The sequence below is a fragment of the Xiphophorus hellerii genome, chromosome 23 (genome assembly GCF_003331165.1).
Source record: "Xiphophorus hellerii strain 12219 chromosome 23, Xiphophorus_hellerii-4.1, whole genome shotgun sequence".
Taxonomy (NCBI): Eukaryota; Metazoa; Chordata; class Actinopteri; order Cyprinodontiformes; family Poeciliidae; genus Xiphophorus; species Xiphophorus hellerii.
Genome location: NC_045694.1, coordinates 9,098,221 through 9,117,692, shown reverse-complemented (window position 1 = coordinate 9,117,692; position 19,472 = coordinate 9,098,221). Strand labels below are relative to the sequence as shown.

The 19,472-nt window shown below is 37.3% G+C and overlaps 1 protein-coding gene across 1 annotated transcript; it reads right to left on the bottom strand.

The window, feature by feature from the left end:
• Positions 1-239: 239 nt before the first annotated feature.
• tmem255a (transmembrane protein 255A) lies at positions 240-19,299 on the bottom strand. Its single transcript, XM_032555621.1, is given in 13 exon segments — positions 240-3,354; positions 4,207-4,305; positions 4,307-4,351; positions 6,368-6,530; positions 6,860-6,928; positions 7,386-7,471; positions 7,601-7,666; positions 9,927-10,016; positions 12,671-12,733; positions 14,129-14,271; positions 18,792-18,970; positions 19,080-19,148; positions 19,250-19,299. Coding segments are annotated over 13 exon segments (1,266 nt in total). The 3' UTR covers positions 240-3,210.
• Positions 19,300-19,472: the final 173 nt, after the last annotated feature.

The window sequence follows — 19,472 nt, the reverse complement described above, 5'->3', positions numbered from 1 at the left end:
AAACATAGCGAGGAAATATGTGAAAATGTTTCTGCTGTAGGATATTAAAATATTATAGTAATAATGTATAACAGTGAATTGAAACTGTATCCTTTGGTTTGTGTTGTTTTTATCTCCAAAGCTGAAATATTCGTTTAATTTAACTTTACTGTGGAAAACCCCAGTTTAATCCACCACCCATTCATCAACAGTTTCTATTCAATCCAAGTAAATCCATAAAACAAGCAGATTAACCAAACCAAAGATCAAAACCAAACTTTTTTTATTTGGATTATCAGCAGAGAACTTTCTGGACAGTCACACCGTCAGCTTTGGTGAAGCAAAAAAAAAAACCCCCAAAAAAACAGGTGAATCACAAATGATTTATTGGTAGAAAGAAACGTTCATCTGTTGCAGACTGAAGTACAAACCAGAGAAGCTGATGTGTGTTTACACTTCAGTTTCTCTTTAAACCAGATCAGTGAATCCAGCACTGATTGGAGAAGATGATGTGATACTGAAATGGGAATGATGTTGCTCCAAACTCTGGAAAACCAGCAGGACTCTGTGACTAATGAGAGCATAACAAAGCAAATGCATCTCAATAGATCAGATCAAAATGTGAAATATGGGCGATTTATTTAAAGTGTTTTTTGTTTATTTAGATGATAATGCAGTGGAATCCAATATTTTCACCAAAAGGGAAAAAGTTGTCAACTTGGAGTCGCTTTTTTTAAAATAAACTTTTGACATTCTTTTTATTATTGTTTTAGCTGCTCAATAATAAACTAAACAATTTCAATTTCATTAAAATGAGCAAAATGGTCAGATTTTTGTAGAAAATGGAAAATAGTTGAAAAAGGTCCAGAGCTTCTAAATTGTTTGGATTGATTGGTTTTTTTTATATCAGAAGTAAAATTTGTTTTTGGGAAAAAGTTGGTGAATGTTTTCGGTTCTAATTACTCCAAAATTAAGATTAAATGAAAAAACAATAAAAACAATAAATGCAAATCTATTTTTTGTACATTATATTTTTTAAGATGTTATGTAGCTGTAAAAATGTTGAACAAGGGTCCATCTGCATCAACCATTTAAGCAGATTTGCTCCATTTGGGCCGCCAAAAATCCTTCAGAGGGCCGCAAATGGCCCCCGAGCCGCACTTTGTAAAATGGCTTACATCTAATGGAAAACATTTAAATTAGAATGTAATTTAAAATAATTAAAAACCATAAATGTAAGCCTATTTAAATATATTCTCATGTACTGTGTAGTTTCTCTATGTGGTTCTGATCAGGCCCGTTTGATCCAATCCAGTATCACAGTGTTACTATGGTCATTAATATAGGTATCAGTAATTTTGGCAGTGTGGGTAAATACTACATCCTACTGGCAGATGAAATCGGCATCTCCAGTTATTCCTGTTGCTTCTTCAAGAACGCCGCTTTTTCTTCCACTAAACTTTCCATTAATATGTTTGGGAAGTTTATCAATAATCTTGTGTTGCTTAAAGGTGATCCGTTGTGCATCCTTGAACAGGTTAGGATCGGTCTATGTGTAATACAAAACATGTTCATTACGTTTTTTGCACAAACTCATTCTTAAGATATTGAAATTTTAATCTGCTCAGTTTTGTCTATTTCATAATGAGCTGTTTTAAGGCGTCTTGTCACTTTAAATCTAAATAAGCTGCTTCTGGCCACGCCCCCAACTCAACATTTACACTCATGCGTGAAAATGGCTGCAAACAAATGCGCAATTGTACAACCGTGCGTCTTTGAAAAGCAGAAGTGGAGCCTCCTGCACAACCAATGAGAATGCAGCAAGTGGTTTCCGGAAGATAAGTCAATAACAAAATCCTCGTCTTTTCCAGCAGTCATTGCACAGCGGTAAAACCAGCTGACCAGACGTGCTGGAGCTTGGCTTGGGTTGCTAGGTAACCAAAGAACAATTACATGGGTTTTTTAAGCGCCCGCATTGTGTTTAGCAGCAGTTGAGACCCAAATAGAAGCACAAAAATGTGCAAAATGTGAATTTTGCATAAGCGTCAGTGACATAAGTCAGCATTAAGCAATGTTTTTGTGCTAAAATAAAACATTTTTTTCAAATGTTATTTTAGAGATAAAGTTTTGCGTTTTCACCAGATGTAAGCCATTATCATCAGTCTTGTCTTCAGGGTGATGAATCGAGAAATTAAAATATATATACACATACACACTCATAATAATGTATGAGTTAAAGTCAATTTATAAAATAAATGAACTTATGGAGATTTTTGAATGTATTGAGATGCATTTGTATGCATTTAAACACAATGTGTTCAGGTTATTTAAAATTTACACCAACCAGGTCTGGGAGCAACGTGGGTGGGTGGAATCAGAAGAGTATATTTCTGAAGGTTTTACTACATTTCATAACACGTGACAGCGTTGAATTTTTAGTTCCCGTTTCTCACAGACTTTCAGCAGGAATTCAAACAGAACAAAAGTTTATTTCTCCTGAACATATTTAATCATATCTGCTTCACAGCTTTTGGTAGAAGTAGAATAAATGGAGTTGAATGCGTCTCCTCAGCAGCTGCTGTAGTAGATTCAATACTTTATTTCCTGAATAGCGTTGCTCTGTTCACCACACAGAAGAGAACAGAAATAAATATGATCTGCTTTAGGCCTAGCTGTGCTGCTAACTACAACATGCTGCTGTACAAATATAAGCATGTAACACCTTCATTAAATATTTCCTTCTAGTTACAGTCAGAGACGTTTAGAAACTGATTCAGAAACGATTTGTTGGGTTCTCAACCTGATTACCTATCTGGACTTCGAAGCTTCCAGCGATAAATTTCTTCTGCTCCAGTTGAGGCAGAAAGGCTTGTTATTTTTTAGTCTCCATTATTGACATGTGAAGAACATATGAGCTGGAGGAGAGTTTCTGTACAGGAGGAGAGTCTTTAAATGGCGCAGTGTTCGGAGTCCGTATGCATTAAGGCAGATAGATGTGTAAACAAACCTGCCGGAGAGCAGGCTGCGTCTCTCTCAAATATGGACGCACAGAAACGGCCAGAGAGAGTCCTAGCGCTAGTCCTGCTAGCCGGTGCTTGTGGTCGTCCTTCCCTCGCCTTTTTTTTCTTCAACACATCGTTCAGAGTTTGTGAAGAAAAGCCAGCAGAATCCGAGCAGGGAGTCTCCCGACACCTGACGGGTCCTCAGGTGTTTCCATCGCTTGGAGCCGGCCTACGGGCTGTACGGCGGCGGTTTCTCGTCCGGGTGTTCATGAGGCGGGGAGTAGCGAGGAGGGACCATGGTGGGCCAGAGGTGGCTGGCTCCAGACTGGGAGTCATCTGAGAGGCCTGAGGAGTCCGGGAACAGGAAGGGGCCCTGCAACCAAACAGAAAAACACTCAGCGCAGGCTGGCAACCATTTACTCAGTTACATTTACTTAAGTAACTTTTTTTTTTAGAAATGAACTTGTAGGAGTATTTTTACTTTTACTTGAGTAATATTATTATGAAGTATCTCTACTCCTACTTGAGTAAAATTTCTAGATTTTCTACCCACCGAATGAAGAACCAAAACCTTTAACCAAATTCAATATCTAGAAAATTCTTTAGAGTTTTTCTAGATATTGGTGGCAGTTGGCAGGAAAGATTTCCTGTAGCAGTCTGTGTTACAGCCTCTAATTAAAGACACCCCAAAATAAAGGAAAAATAGGTACACATACAAAAACAAACAAACATGCAGGAGTAAAACCAGTCGACCAAACCTGGTGGAACTCAGCTTGGGTTGCTAGGTAACGGGCTGGAGCTCTGCTTGGGTTGCTAGGAAACAGGCTTATGAGGTGAGGGGCTGTTCCTGCTGATTTGTGACGTTACATACCGAAGGTTTTTGAAGCGGTTCGGTTTCCAGACACCAAAAAACAAATTTATTGAACAAAAAAATGGCTGGATGTTTTTAGAAGCAGTTAAGACCCACATGGAAACACAAAGACGTACAAATCTGCTTAATATGTCCCCTTTTAAGAAAACACATTCACCAGTGAGCCACAATGTTGAAACAGTTTTCATTATAAATGAAAAAGACAAAAATAATGACCGCTGGAAATAATCTATAGCAAACCTTAGCCTTATTTTAGCATGAAATTTATCAGTCTTAATATAGCTACTGATGTAATTGATGTAATCTGAATGTATGATGTTGACAGACTGTATGCCCGCCATGTTTTCAGTGTACCTGCAGGTCGTAGGCGGTGTAAGGCGGCAGGCAGGGGGCAGTGTTGTGGTACAGGTTCAGGGAAGTGGTGGGAGGAGGAGCAGGAGGGGCAGGAGCAGCGAATGGCCTCCGGTTCAGACGCAGTCTCTGAAGCAGGAGCAGGCATCTGAAACAAAAAATAACACAAACTGGTGTTTATTTACAGTGATCTCCTTCATTATAGTAACACTGCCAGAAACAAGAAAAAAATTCAATAAATCCAGCTCTTAAAATGCAAACAAATTACTATTACTGGCACTTCTAACAATTTCTGTACAGGAAAATTACACTGAACATTTTTATTAATTCATGACAAGACAAGAGATTACACCACTTCAGACAGATATGTTGATATTAATAAGTGAGAAAAATCACAGGAACACAGCTTACTTGCCTAAACTTGTCCATATCTACAATGACAGCACTAATAATTCATTTAAAACAACTGGAAGAGTGAAAGAAAGACAGTTTTATCATGCAGAGAGAGCAGGATACTACGAAATATAAACATTCTGCAGCAAAAAGTGGCATAAACATTTATAATTATTAGATGCTAGTTATAAAGTGGTTTTTGAGACATGTCAGGAAAAATATTTCCTGACATAAATTACAAATTTATAAAATTTTCTAAGTGCTTCCCAACGCAAATGGAAAATAAAGATAAAGTACATCTGATGATCACATCTATGTATGGCAAAGAATAAAAAGTAACTTTGGTGGAAGGACAGAGTTTAAATATTTAGTATTTTATCATAAGTTACAGTGTGGCCACAATATATGATAAGTGCTAACACTTTCTGTGACCATAGGTATGGCAAAGTATGGTGTGAAACTGAAACAGCGCCTCCTACTGTGAATATGGAGCAACACCGGCGATGTTGGGACTTACAGGCTAGTCTGTAGTTGTTTGTGTGCTAGGAGAAGAGAGTGAAGGCAGAATGATTTATTATTCTAGCCACAAGTTATTAATATTTATTTTTATAGAGGAGGAAAAACAGCTTTTATGGTAAAGAAAACCCAAAAACCAAACTGCATCATAATTTACTGTCCAACATGTGGCTCTACCTTCAGAGAGGTGAAAAATACTCACATTCTCTACTGAAGTAGAGACAAAATACTTTTTTGTTTTGCTCACAACATGCACTGTGTTAGTAAAGAGATTCAAAAATAAATACAGCTACGGTCTAATTTTTCTTCAAATCAAACCTTTATTTCACAAAACATTTGCATTCGTCACTAACCGTTCTTTGAGCCAACATGGAAGGATTTTTAAAAATATGGCTGCAGATGGAGATTGAATCTCTGAACGAGTTAATCTGTTGTTTATAGAGGAGGGTAGAGTACCCAAAAGTTGTACTCAAGAGTAGAACTACTTCAGTATATTTTTACTCAAGTAAAAGTAAAAAGTATTTGGTAAAAAAAAAAAAAAAGTCTACTCAAGTACTGAGCAACTGATCAAATTATCAATCATTTAAAAATTACGTCAGACGGACCAAAATATAAAGTTATGTGGAAGTTTTGGTAGTTTAAGGACAAAAATTACAATAATTTATACAAGTAACAAAATCAGGCAAAAGAAAATTTTTCTTTCAATAAAAAAAATGGATGAAACTTTAACAAAAGCTGCAGGTGTGCGTCTGTGAATTTTTATTTAAAACATGTTTGTTTTTCATTCAGTAGGTAGAAAAATCCAGAAATTTTACTCAAGTAAAAGTAGAAATACTTCAAAATAAAATTACTCAAGAAAAGTATAAAGCGTAAAAATACTCAAAGTACTTTTTTTAAAAAGTTACTCAAGAAAATGTAACTTGAGTAAATGTAACTAGCTGCAGCCCAACTCCATGTTTTTCTCACGCTCCAGTACGTTCTTCTTCTTCTTTGGTGAATTGCCTTCACTATAACACTTTTATGTGAGCAGCTGACTTTTTTTCTGTTTTGATATGACTCCACGTCATTATATTTTTAATCATGGAAATAACGAGCCAAATGTGAAAATGTAAGGAGTAGAAATTACAGATATTTCTCTTAAAATGTAGGAAATAAAAGTAAAAAGTCGTCAGAAAGATAAATACTTGAGTAAAGACCAGATATCAGAAAAATCTACGCAAGTTATTTTCCTTTTTGACTTTATATCTTTGCCTACCATGTCCTTGAAGCCTCCCAGCACAGCTGCAGTAATGATGCCCAGAAAAAGCGCCACGATGTTCAGGATGGTCGCAGACCACAGCAGGTAGTAAAGGTGCACAACGTCCTGGCAGCTTTTCACATCTGTGTATTCATGGTAGCCTCCCATCACTTCTGCTCGGCTGGGCCAATGAGTGGGACAGAGAGGGAGACAGCCTACAGTCAGGTCACAAAGGTCACTGAGAGGGTCAGTGATTGGTTGCTGTTCAGTTATCAGGTTTTGATTTATGGTTGCAATCGTGGAAAAGGGTTTCACTGAGGCTTTGAAAAGTTGAGCAAAACTGAAATGGATGGATAAATGTAAGATCAGCCACAAACAGAACATGCAGAGATGAACTGAACAACACTTTTCTATGATGGTGTTTATTATTTACAACAACTACATCTGCATGGAAAGAAAAATGCTGAGCTGATCTACAACGGGCAGTATCGGTCTGGAAAAGGGACCTACTTCCAAATCATGGATGACTTCCTAAACTTTTTCAAAACATCTTTATTCTGAAGTCCCATAAGAGGTTCTCTGAAACAAAAGTCAAAAAGAAAAGAAACATTCTTGTTCTGATACAATCAAAGCTGCAATGCAAACAAATCTCCCGCTGAAAATTAGAGATGCACCGATTTGACTTTACTGGATTTGGACAGATTCCGTTCTTTTTAAGCGCTTAAACATATAAGAAAGAAGAAAAACATAAAGGAGGATTTTGGACAGAGGGAGTAGTTTTGAATCCAACAGAAAATGAAGGACGATCAAGAAGATCCCATTGTTGTGAGCGAATGTCTAACCTTTCCCAACTTTCTTCAAACTCAGAAATTTGTGAGAGTTCTTGATGTCTGACAACCACTGAGGCGATCTTTAAATCCAACATCAGGCCACTTAATTGGTGCATCTCTACTGAAAATCGAAACAATGAAAGTAGCACTTCAAACCACGTAGCCACAGTTTTGTCTTTGTTCATTTTAACCAAAGTTTTACTCACCTCCCACAGTTGTAGAGGTCACAGCAGTAACAGGTGTTGCTCTTCACATGCAGCTTACACGACGACCGAGGCGTGTGGCACGGCACCTGAGGGTCACAAGCTGTTTTCAGCACCTTAACTCTGCATCGCTACGGGATACGACAGCCTCACCCACACACAATTCAACGAGCATTTAGTGCATGAAAAGAGAGTGAGATGTAATAAAGGTGTCTTACGTCACGCTCAGATGCAGAATCACTGGAGAGATACCCACAGCGCCCTGCATGCAGAGGCCTGAGGTCCTGCAGGAGGACAAATCACGTCGTGTTGGACTTTTTCAAACAATAAATTAGAATAAAGAGACAAAAAATATCTTTAATAAATATCAAATATCAATGGCTACAAAGCTAGCCACAGTATGATAAAGAAACTTCAGCTACTGTTGGGTAATTTATTTCACATCAGGTTTCAGCAATTCAGATAAAATTAAGTAATTTAAGCACCGAAGCCGACTATGTTATTCTAACGGGAATATTATTAAGAACCAGAAATAAAACATGGAGAAGCAGCATTCAGTTTTTATGCTCCTCTAATCTGAAACAAACTTCCAGAAAACTACAAGGGGTGACAGTGGAATAGTCGTCTTGCGATCAGAAGGTTGTAGGTTCGATTCCAGCTTCCTCCTGCCACATGTCTCTGGGCAAGGCACTTAACCCCAAATTGCCAACCGATCTGAGTATCGGTGTATAAATGTGTGTGTGTTTGTGAGTGCGAATGGGTGAATGTGACTCTAGTGTAAAGAGCTTTGAGTGGTCAAAATAACTGGAAAAGTGCTATATATGTACAGTCCATTTACAAAACATCCGAAACAGAGTTCCTTTAAATGAAGGCTGTTTAAAGCTGCCTTTGGGACACTTATCAATAAATGTGATATATTTTAATGATGGGATTTGACTAAAAGCAATGTTTAATGGTGTTTCATAATTTGCTACCACATAATGTTTTTATAGTGTAACACTCTGCCTAACAGGCTATACAAATAAACTTGACTTAAATCAAATTATAAACAAGACAAACTTGTTTATTCATGTTGCATCTTCTGGCTTGTTTGTCTCTGGGAAAAGATATCTTTAGGCCTGCATGTTCGGCCTTGTTTGGTTTTTTTAAAGAGTGAAAAATGATCAGGCTCAGAGCTGGACTTCTATTTTTATTTATGAGACTGTAAAACTGCAAGTGCCGTGGAAACAAAAACATATGGCTTTTTACATCTCTTTGTGACACCAAAATAACAAAAAAGTATGCATGACTGGTGTTTGTTAATCTAATTATACACAAACTACAACCGGGATGGTAGTTATTGAACCCTGTTCACATTAAAAAAATTAGGTTCATGGCTAAGAGGCCTTCAAACTTCAAAAGACTAAAGATGAACCAACAAAATACCCATAAAACCTGCTAAATGTTTTTTCCAGTAAATATAAGAAACATTTAGTTGATAAGAGTCACTAAAGGCTTTTTCATTATTTATTTTGAAGGGTATGAATCGTTTTCAACATGCCAATTCTGTTAAAATGTGCCGTTTTGTCATCTTTAGTGATGTACTTGTGTCGTTTTGGCTTACATGAGTTATTATTAATGTGAATAAAATGTAATAATTTAGGGCTCTACCTGAAGTCGACCTCTTGATATGCTCCAGTTCTGAATAGTGTGCGTATTGCTACCAATGCTTTGATATTCACAGTTTCTGCTGTGTTCGGTCATATTTAAGAATAAATTACAAATCTAGGAATAAAATTAAATGCCAGATTAACGGTCAGATTATTACTGGCTAAAAATAATCAGAAAGTAGGTGGAGCCATCAGCTTCACTGTCAGTTTCAAGCAACCTGCGACCTGAGGTGAGTAAACAGTAAGATTATGTATTATTACTGTGATGTTTTAAGTTACATCTACATTGATTCAGTAACGGTGACCAAACAAATGGTGTTTGCTATCATGTTTAATTATTTTTCTGTGACATTCATTTGCCACATGAATGAAAAGACACCAAAAAGTGTGATTAGTGACATATGTAAGTGTTTACAAGGACTTCAGAGTAGAATTGCTTTTGTAGCATTTCAAACATGTCTGACTGGTAGGAGTCGTCCAGTGCAGGATTTAATTATACCCTTTCCAGTATAAATGTGATCTGGTTTAAAATCTAAAGATGAATGCGATGACAGTCAGTGGATCATTTTAAGGCTCCTGGTTTATCTTTTATAACAGGTTCCCTGTGAAGTCGAGTGTAAACTTTCAAGAATCTTCCATTTTACTGGCAAATAAAGATCCACTAATGGGGATGCTCCTTTTCACTCAGCTGTGTCTATTTCAGCACAATTGTATTAAATATGCATTAGTGGTCACTTTGCATCATGACGGCTAATTTTACCCAAAGCTAAATATTTTTTTCTGCCACCCATTTACTGCAGACAGAACCTACCGAGCCTTTGTAAGGCTAACTAACTCTAGTAGCTTTAGCTAGCATGTTATTTGTTTTAAAATAAAATACATTGGCTATACTTACAATGTGCCTCGCTGCAAAAACTCCATCAACAATAGCGCAGCAAAAGGCGGCAACTGCTCCAAAACTGATGAAGACAATGGATGCAACTAACTGTGGAAGGAAACAGAGACGCGTCAGCTTCAGGATAACTAAATGTACATTTGTTTATCACCGCTTGAGCACTTAAGGGTTTTAAATAAGACTCCAGAGTCAATGGGAATCCTCCCAAGAGGCGCCACTGATTAGGGATAAACTATATATTGTCAAAATCTTGTCATTGAACTTTTGATTTGATCTTTTTGCAGGTTTAACACATTTATTAATATAAACACATTTTTAGGTGTTAAATGTTTGGACGATTATTCCCTCTGCACCTGGAAAGATTTTTGCTCTTTTGGTATTGCTTTTTTACAATTACAAACAGCTGATCAGCGTCTCAAATAATATTAAACCCCAGAGGAGTTGAAAAGGAGGCTTCATGGATGCAAAGAGAGAAGGAGGGAGTTCAACGTCTCTCTGACAGAGATTTGAAAAGAAGCAGCAAAAGCAAACAAAGAGGATTAGCAGTGCTTGACAACAACTGATGGGACTGTCATACAGAAATCATCTTCAGTCAGAGGCTTCTTCAGATTCGTTGGGAAACTGACTGCTACTGGAGATCCTTCCTGCCCAACGCATTACCATCCACAGCGACGTTTTGAAGGTACTTGGATGACATGAGTTACGACAACATTTAATTTCCCTTTAGGATAAATAAAATATTTTTGAACTAAACGGGATCTATAATTCAAGAAGTGCTATTCTTGTTGGGTAATATACTAGAAAGTGTTGCATAAATGCATCTACATATTAATGTAATATTTAGCCAGCTGGACAGAATCTACTGGACACAGATGGCAAAACGGTCACACAGTGTAGCAGTACAGATGAAAACAGAAAAGATGAAAACATCACAACGGACATTGACATCACAAGATAGTTCTAATCCAATCCTACCACTGATTGATGCAAATCATTATGCAGTTTCAAACGAAAACGTTTCAGTCTTTCAGTGACACAAAAACAGCAAGCATTGAGTTACACTCACTCCAGTTCACATAAGTTCTGCACTGAAAGAGGAAAGAAACCCAAATGACACCACTTACTGAGGAAAAAGGGAGAAACACGAATCAAACAAAATTAATGAATTTCAGCCATACTTTAGAAATTAGATTTGATCTTTTTTTCCCTGCCACGTTTCCAGCCTGCTGGCACTCTGATCCGCATGCTTCAGATGTTTTCCCGACGCAACACACGACAGCCGAGGGAGTAAATTATGTCAGCAGCTTGTCATCGACTCCTGTTTACTCACCAAGCAACAGCAATCAGGTTTACTGAAGCACATAAACAGAGAATAAATAAATATGCTAAAGTTTCCTCAAATAATTGGCTATTTCTGTATTTCTACAAAACCATATCCTGGATTTTCAAGGGACGAATGGAACTGAAGGAGGCAGAAGGAAAACTTTTTATTAATATTTTTGGTTTTTATAAAGCATAAACCTTTATAAAACAAGGAGAATATTATGCAATGAACTTCACTGCAAAAACACAAAATTTTACCAAATGTTATTGGTCCAGTTTATAGTGCAAATATCTTAATACACTTCAAATAAAGCAAAAGCTAATTTACAATTGACTTTTCAGAAAGATACAACAGCTAGTTTTAAGTAAATTCCTTAATATTGATGAAAAAGTGCCAGTCCCACTAGATATTTATACTTATACCGATACTTTTTCCTATAAGTGAAATTATATTTTTTCATCAATATTAAGATATTATTGACTTGCTGAAAAGTTACTTATAACTATATAATTGAGTTTTGTTTTATGTCAAGAATAATAAGATATTTACAATAGAAACTAGAGCAAAAATACTTGGTAAGATTTTGAAATTTCGTTTTCACAGTTTTAGTAGAAAACTGTTTCTTGAGATGGGATTTGTGATCAAATTTAAAGCTTTTGTTTGCTACTGCAATAAATGTAACTTTAGAAAAACAAACTTTGTGCACAAACAAGAAGTCTTACTTCAGGTGTGTCTATATCTGATGCATTTACTCAGTGGAAAGAGCGTCCAGAAATTTTACTCAAGTAAGAGTGGAAATACCTCATAAAAATATTATTCAAATAAAAGTAAAACAATCAGTGCAGTAAAACTACTCCTAAAAGTAAACTGAAGTAAATATCTCTGCAACAATCACGTTCAGTCCTCTGACTCCTGACCAGATGGTGCAAACCTCCAAACTGAATGTGTATCTATTTCTCATGTCTAGGAAAAGATATAAATCGTCTAGATGTACAGCCTGTTATCACTTTTTATGTAACCTGCAATAACATTTCGCAGCAGAGGAATGCAATGTGCTGCGGCTCAGTTTGCTGCATCACTGGACCGGACCTCCTGCTGCGCTGCAGGTAACGGCTGCCACAGCATAAAGCCGTCCATCAGCTCTGACGGGCCGAACCTGGCACCTTCCACCTGTTCTGCTCATCTGCAGTTTCCTCCCACCCTCATTTTGGCTGCAGACATCTGTCCTCCTCCATTTACAGCCCGATTCTATTTCTGGCTGCGTTCGCCCTCAACTCACCACTCATAGTCCAGTTTATTTGCAACAGTACGCAACGCAAATCTCCTCAGCCCAGTTCGGACTCACAGGCTCAACTGGAATGGATAAAAAGGACCAGTAGACACAAAACACAGTGGAAATAAAGGATGTAAATCCTCTTACCATCTGCCTCTTGTTCTCTATCAAATGAGCACCGATGATTCCCAGAAAAGAGCCAAAGCCGAGCTGGAAAGAAAGAAAATATCCTGTTACAGGAGATCGTTCATACGGCATTGAATTAGAGCCACATTAGATAGAAAAAAACAAAAATGAGATCCAAATTTCCGCCAAAAAATGGCTGAAATTTTTAGATTAATCTCAGAAATTTTCAAGGAAAAACCTCAAATTTCTGTTATTGAAAAGTCAAAAATTTTCTAGAAATAAATTCAGAAACTTTAAGATTAGCCTCTGAAAATTTCACAAAAAAACCCCCCCAGAAATGTCTAAAAAGTTCCAAAAGCCAAAAATCTCAAAATTTCCAAGTTTTTTCTTTCAGAAAATTTCTGAGATTAACCTCAAAATTTCCAAGTTTTTTTTCTCTTAGAAAATCTCACTTTTCAAACACAAAATTTAAATAAAACAAATTCCAAAAATTTTAGGAAATTTTAGGAAATGTAATTTAATTTGAAATTAATTCTAAGATTAATTTCAAAATTTCTGCATTTTTTCTGTAAAATATTTGACTTTTCAAACAGAAATTTTCACATTTAAAACAATTCTGAGATTAATCTCAAATTTCTGGGGTTTTTCTAGAAAATATTTGACTTTTCAAACAGAAATTTACACATTTTTTTCTAAAAAATAAAATCTGAGATTAATCTCAAAATTTCTGAGTTTTTCTAGCTAATGTTTGACCTTTCAGAATTTTTTGTGGAAAATTTACTCTTCCAGCTGTGACAGTCATGAAACTATCATACAGAAATAATCTTCAGTCAGAGGCTTCTTCAGATTGGTTGTGAAACTGACTGCTACTGGAGATCCTTCCTGCCCAAACCATCACCAACCTAGATGATGCGAGTTACAGCAACACATTTAATTTTTAATAAGTAAAGTATTTTTGAATTGAATTAACTTCATATTGCAACACAGCAACAGTCTTCAGTCAGAGGCCTCTTCAGATTGGATGCAAGATTGACTGCTACTGGATTTCCTTCTTGATCACAGCATCACAATCCACAACAAACCTTTGAAGATGCTTAGATGATATGAATTATGACAGCCTTTAATATAATTTCTCTTTGAGATACATAAAGTGTTACTTGTATTGAATATCAATCAAATTTGACTTTATAGTTTCAAAATAAATGTCACTAAAACAGTTTGATTCAGATGATCTAAACATTAAATTCACAGAACTCGATCTGAGTCTTTTAAATGCCAAAAAAAAAATTACTGACTGGAAGACTCAGACTTCATCCAGCATCTAACGATTGCAATACTGAATAATGAATGCAAAACACTCCCTTTGGGGAGCTGTGTTAATGAAGTTTGGACTCCAGGAATTGAAAGGATTTTCTGGAAACAGCTTAGTCTCGTTTGCCATGTTGTGTCTGACGCTTACAGGCAGGAATTTGAACTCACAATGACTCCTGGGTAGTAGCCTCCCACAGTGATGTTTTGTGTCCGGGTGGTCGCCGCCAGGCCGAAAACGAGGATGAGAACAGACACAATTAGCAGCATCACCGTCACCGTTATGGATTTCCTCTTTCTTCTCTTAAAGGAGCCTACAGGTGCAACAAAAAAAAAAAATCTAATTGTCATGATTTGTGGAAGAGGTGGTGAGGCAGAACGCAGCGGACCCAGGTAGAAAAGAATGATGAAAAATAAGCACAGAACAATCCAAAAATCCAGGCAGCACAGCTGAGCGGAAAGGCTAAGGCTAAACACTGGTAGCAACTGGTAACAATGGACAAACACAGTGGCACAAAAGGTGGCTATGCAGTGTATGCAACGCATAGGGGGCGCAAAAACGATGTGGGGAATTTTTTTTACACACAGAAAAACTCAAATCGACACAGAAAAAAACCAATCCTGACACAAATATTACCAACCAATCGCCATGCATTTGTTGTGTCACATGCTGGTCAAAAGGTTAAAATTTAGTCTTTGTCTTACAAACCTTGCAGAAAATCACACAAGCCTCTTGGCTGTGGTTTCTTTCCCTGCATTTGAAGGTCTGTATTTTTGCATTTTCAGATGACGCATTAAAAACAGCTGTATGAGATCTTCCAAGATTTGGATTATGTTTTATCCATCTGAACCAACCAAGTTTTTCCTCAAAGCCTCATGTGTTTTTTCTCCTGACCTTCTCCTAATAATAAATGAGTCATTCTCCTCTGGAGTGTTCCCACAGACTGTGGTAATCAAAACCACTTCATAAAAAGAATAACCTGGACTTATCAATTTTCAGTAATATGCCACTTCTGGCTAAGATATTAAAGGCGATCTATTATGCTTCCTTCCAAAGGTTAGGATAGATCTATAGGCTATACAAAACATATTTTGTAAATTTTTTGCACAAAATCATTCTTAGATATGGAGATTTTAGTCTGATCAGTTCTGCCTATTTGAGCTTCTTTCAGAATGAGCTCAACATTTACAATCGCACATGAAAATAACTGCAAACAGATGCTCAATTACACAACCGTACATCTTTGAAAAGCAGAAGTAGAGGCCCCTGCACAACTAGCAAGAAAGCAGCAAGTGGTTTTTGGATGGTAAGTCAACAACAAACGCTTGTCTTTTCCATTAGCCATTGTGCAGCATGTACAGCGGTAAAACCAGCTGACCAAATGTTGCTAGGTGACAGGCGGAACTCTGCTGGGGTTGCTAGGTAACGGACTGAGCTTTGCTGGAGTTGCTCATTTGTGACGTTACATTCTGGAGGTTTTTGAAACAGCTCAATTTCCAGACAGGTGCAAAATGTGAATGTGGCATTATATGTTCCCTTTAAAAAACAGATTTCTAAACCTGAGCAACTACTCTGATGGTTTTTGTCAATCAGGCTTTTGTGAACATCACAGTACTGAAACTGTTCTTGTGAATGTCTTTAATGACCTCTAGCTGAACACTGACTGTAGTAAAATTTCAATATTAGTTTTACTTGATCTGAAGACAGCGTTCGACACAGCTCATCATGACATTTTATTATCCCAGTTTAAAAAATTGAGTTGGTACTTGGTGTCTGTCTGATAGAACCTTTTCGTGTCCATAATAAATCGAAGCTGAATAAAATTATTTATTCCTCAAGGTTCCAACCTAAGTCTTCTCCTTTTCAACATTTCCAAGCATTCAAATTATATGCAACGATAAGAAAGAGCATCACAATTATGTTGATGACACACAGTTGTACATTAGTTTTTTGCCAGGAGATTATAGTCAAGTGCAAATAGACTGACTGTATTGAACAGATTAATAGTTGGACGTGTCCATTTTTTCCCAGCTAAACATAATAAAACAGAATTTTTATTCTACTTTCAGTCTGTTGGTTTACAATGCCAGGAATCTGAGGTTAGTCATGGATCCTGCTCTGAATTTCAACAAGTACAAAACATGGTCATAAATACAACATATTACCACCTAAAAATGCTGCCAGAATTAGACGCCTGATGTCTCCACAGGATTCAGGAAAATTAGTTGATGCCTTTGTTTTTAGCAGACTCAATTATTGCAACGCTGTTTTCACTGTGAATCTATTAGAAAAATCAATGAGACAACTTCAACTAATGCTGATATTAGAGTCCTTACAAAAGCAAAAAAGATCAGAATATCAGTCCAGTTTTGAGGTCTTTAAACCGGCTACCCATCGCCCAAAGAATGGAGTTTAAAATCTCACTGATGGTTCACAAAGCACTTACAGACTATGTCTCTGATCTTCTTAAATGCTCTGAGCCATTAAGGCTGAAAGGATAATCTGAATCAAACCTATTAACTATTCCAAGAGTTAAAATATGCTGATGCAGCCATCAGGTTTTATACAACAAAAACCTGGAATAAGTTTCCCGTTAGCTGAGGAATGTTCCCACCTGAGCTCTTTAAAACAAAGTTTAAAACATTTTTATTTGCTGTTGCCTACTTTTAAACTTAGTTTTTGAGTTTTTATTTTTTTTAAATCTGTTTAATTTAAATAAGTTTAATGTGTTTTACCTTGATGTATGTTATTAACCTCTATTTATAAGCACTTTGAGTTGCTTTTGACCAAAAAGTGCTGTCTAAATGAAGTTGCCTTTAGCGTAACTCTGCTTTAAACTTCTCAACAACTTTGACTCTGTCTGCTCTGTTCCTTGTTTTTCATGACAATGTTTGATTAAAATTATATTAGAATATATTCTGAGATTAAATTACACAAAAGGTGGACTCTATTTAATATTTTGGTGATTTATAAACTCAGTCAGTTACCCTGGATCTTATTTAGTGCCATCAGAGTACAAATGCATCACACGCTTTTTAAAGACTTTCAGAAGAACCATAAGTTATTTTCCTTCACTATTACACACTACTCTGAGTTGATGTAATATATAAAATCCCAATAAAATACATTAAAGTTTATGGTTGTAGCATAACAAAATGAGGAAAATTTTGAAAAATATAAATATTGTAAGATAAAAGAACTTGTGACTAAAAATCAGTTGGGAAGTTTTTAGTAAGATGCTTAAAACGATTTAATATCGGCTCTGTAATGTTGACAGCTAACGGCTAATTCTGTCTCAAAGACAGGCAATGAAATGTAATGAAGCTCCAGAGTCAAACCGGGTTCTGCAGAGCAAACATGAAGGTTTTCTGATGATATGATTGTTATCTAAAGTGGATTAAATGTTTTTATCGTGATCCTAACACATTCACAGATGAACAGACTTATCAGTTCAATCTGATACACAAACAGCATTTAGTGAATTCAATACTCCCAGACGCTCTACATGTGGAATCACTTATTCTACAAAATCGCAACATTTTCATTTCAGCTCAGTAAAATCAAAGATGTTACTGAGCTGGAGAATCTAGAATCAGAGTTAATCTGTCAGCTGGTTCATTCATCCAATCATCCATCCATCCATCCATCCATCCAATCATCCATCCTTCCTTACATCCATCCATCCACCCATCCATCCAATCATCCATCAATCCATCCATCCACCCATCCATCCATCCAATCATCCATCCATCCTTACATCCATCCATCCACCCATCCATCCATCCATCCAATCATCCATCCATCATCCATCCTTCCTTACATCCATCCATCCATCCATCCATCCATCCATTACCGTCCAATCATCCATCTATCATCCATCCATCCTTACATCCAACCATCCATCCACCCACCCATCCATCCATACATCCAATCCATCCAATCTATCACCATTCATCCTTACATCCATCCATCCATCCATCCTTACATCCATCCTTGCATCTATCATCCATCAACTTGTTTGTCCATCCATCCATCATCCCTCGAATACCTCCATCCATCCATCCATACATACATCTATCCATTCATCCTTACATCTATCTATCCATCTTGGTCAAACAATGGCATAGTGACTTAAAAACCTTTTTTTTTGTTTACAAATAAAAAAGTGGGTGACTGGACTCAACTGCATGAACCATAAGGCTGATATCTAGAGATCGATAGAAAAACATGCTTTGGTTTAGTAAACAAAGGGATTCAGTGTCACCAGTGACAACTGAAGGACACATAAGTTTGCAGAGCTGGGGTTACATTTCAATAACAATTCAACAGTAATACAACTATACATACTGTGGTCTGCACTATTGCTGTTTACAATGTTATCAGTACATGTTCTGTATCAAAATGCTCAGTTGTGGCTGTTTTGTATGACTATATTAGACTCAGACAATAGTCAATATAAGAAATACAAACAATTTTGTAATTTTATGTAGCCTAAAAAGCATTGTTTGTTTGACTCTACTTAGAATAAAGTTGCCAAGCATCCTGGTGAAATCCATGCAGCATCAGCAGCCATAAGAGCCAGGCTGCTGTGGTTACTCAGCGCCGCCGCACCTGCAGTGACGCGCTGCGGCCCGGCCATGAAGGAAAATACCCGCCTGGTGGTGCAGCGACTGTTTTAGACTATTTTTCATGGCTATTAATGTTTACGGAGCTGTTACTGTAACCAAAACTATTGTTTTCAAAGTGGTTAAATGGGGTTTGAGAGATGCACTGTACTGTTATTGAACAATAAAAAGCTGGTGCAGACACAGCAGTGACCTTGCGCACACCTACCCATGCTTGTTTCGGAGAGCGTCAGTCCGCTGGACTGGAGGCTGTGAGAACGGGGCGGCATCTTGGTTCGGCGATGACTTCTTCTAATAAAATATGAAGAATAACAATCACTACCCAACGAGGGGTAGAAATCTGAACGACAGCGGGTCACGATCGTGATCCAACGCCGAGCTTGCGTTCACTTGCTGTGGCATTCTCTGACAGACAGGACCGCTCTCCGTCTGCCCCCGAGCCTGTCTCCTTTACATTCCCGCGGCTGCTGCGGTGTCTCTCGGTGTCCCTCCTCACGACGTGTCGGTGTCGGACAGCAGGTCGGTGGTGCTGCGGCTGGCTGTGTGTGCGCATGTCACACAAACACTAAGAACAACGTACAGCACCCTACAGCCTTCACTTACACTTGTAACGCTAACATTACCGTACGTACGTACGGTAAGGCACGTACGTACGTACATACGTACCTGACCGTTACAATGCCCCGATATCCGTTAAATTCGGCTTCCAACGTCATCCGCCATTTTTTCCAGAGCGTTATTATTGGAAAATTATACAATCTTGGTTTACACGTCGGAGAAAAAAGTAGAGGGTGAAACAACTCCCCTCAAATAAAAAGATAAAATGCGGCAATTCTTATCTGTTTTTATACCAAACAGTTTTTAAAGTTTTAACTCGAAAACGGCGATT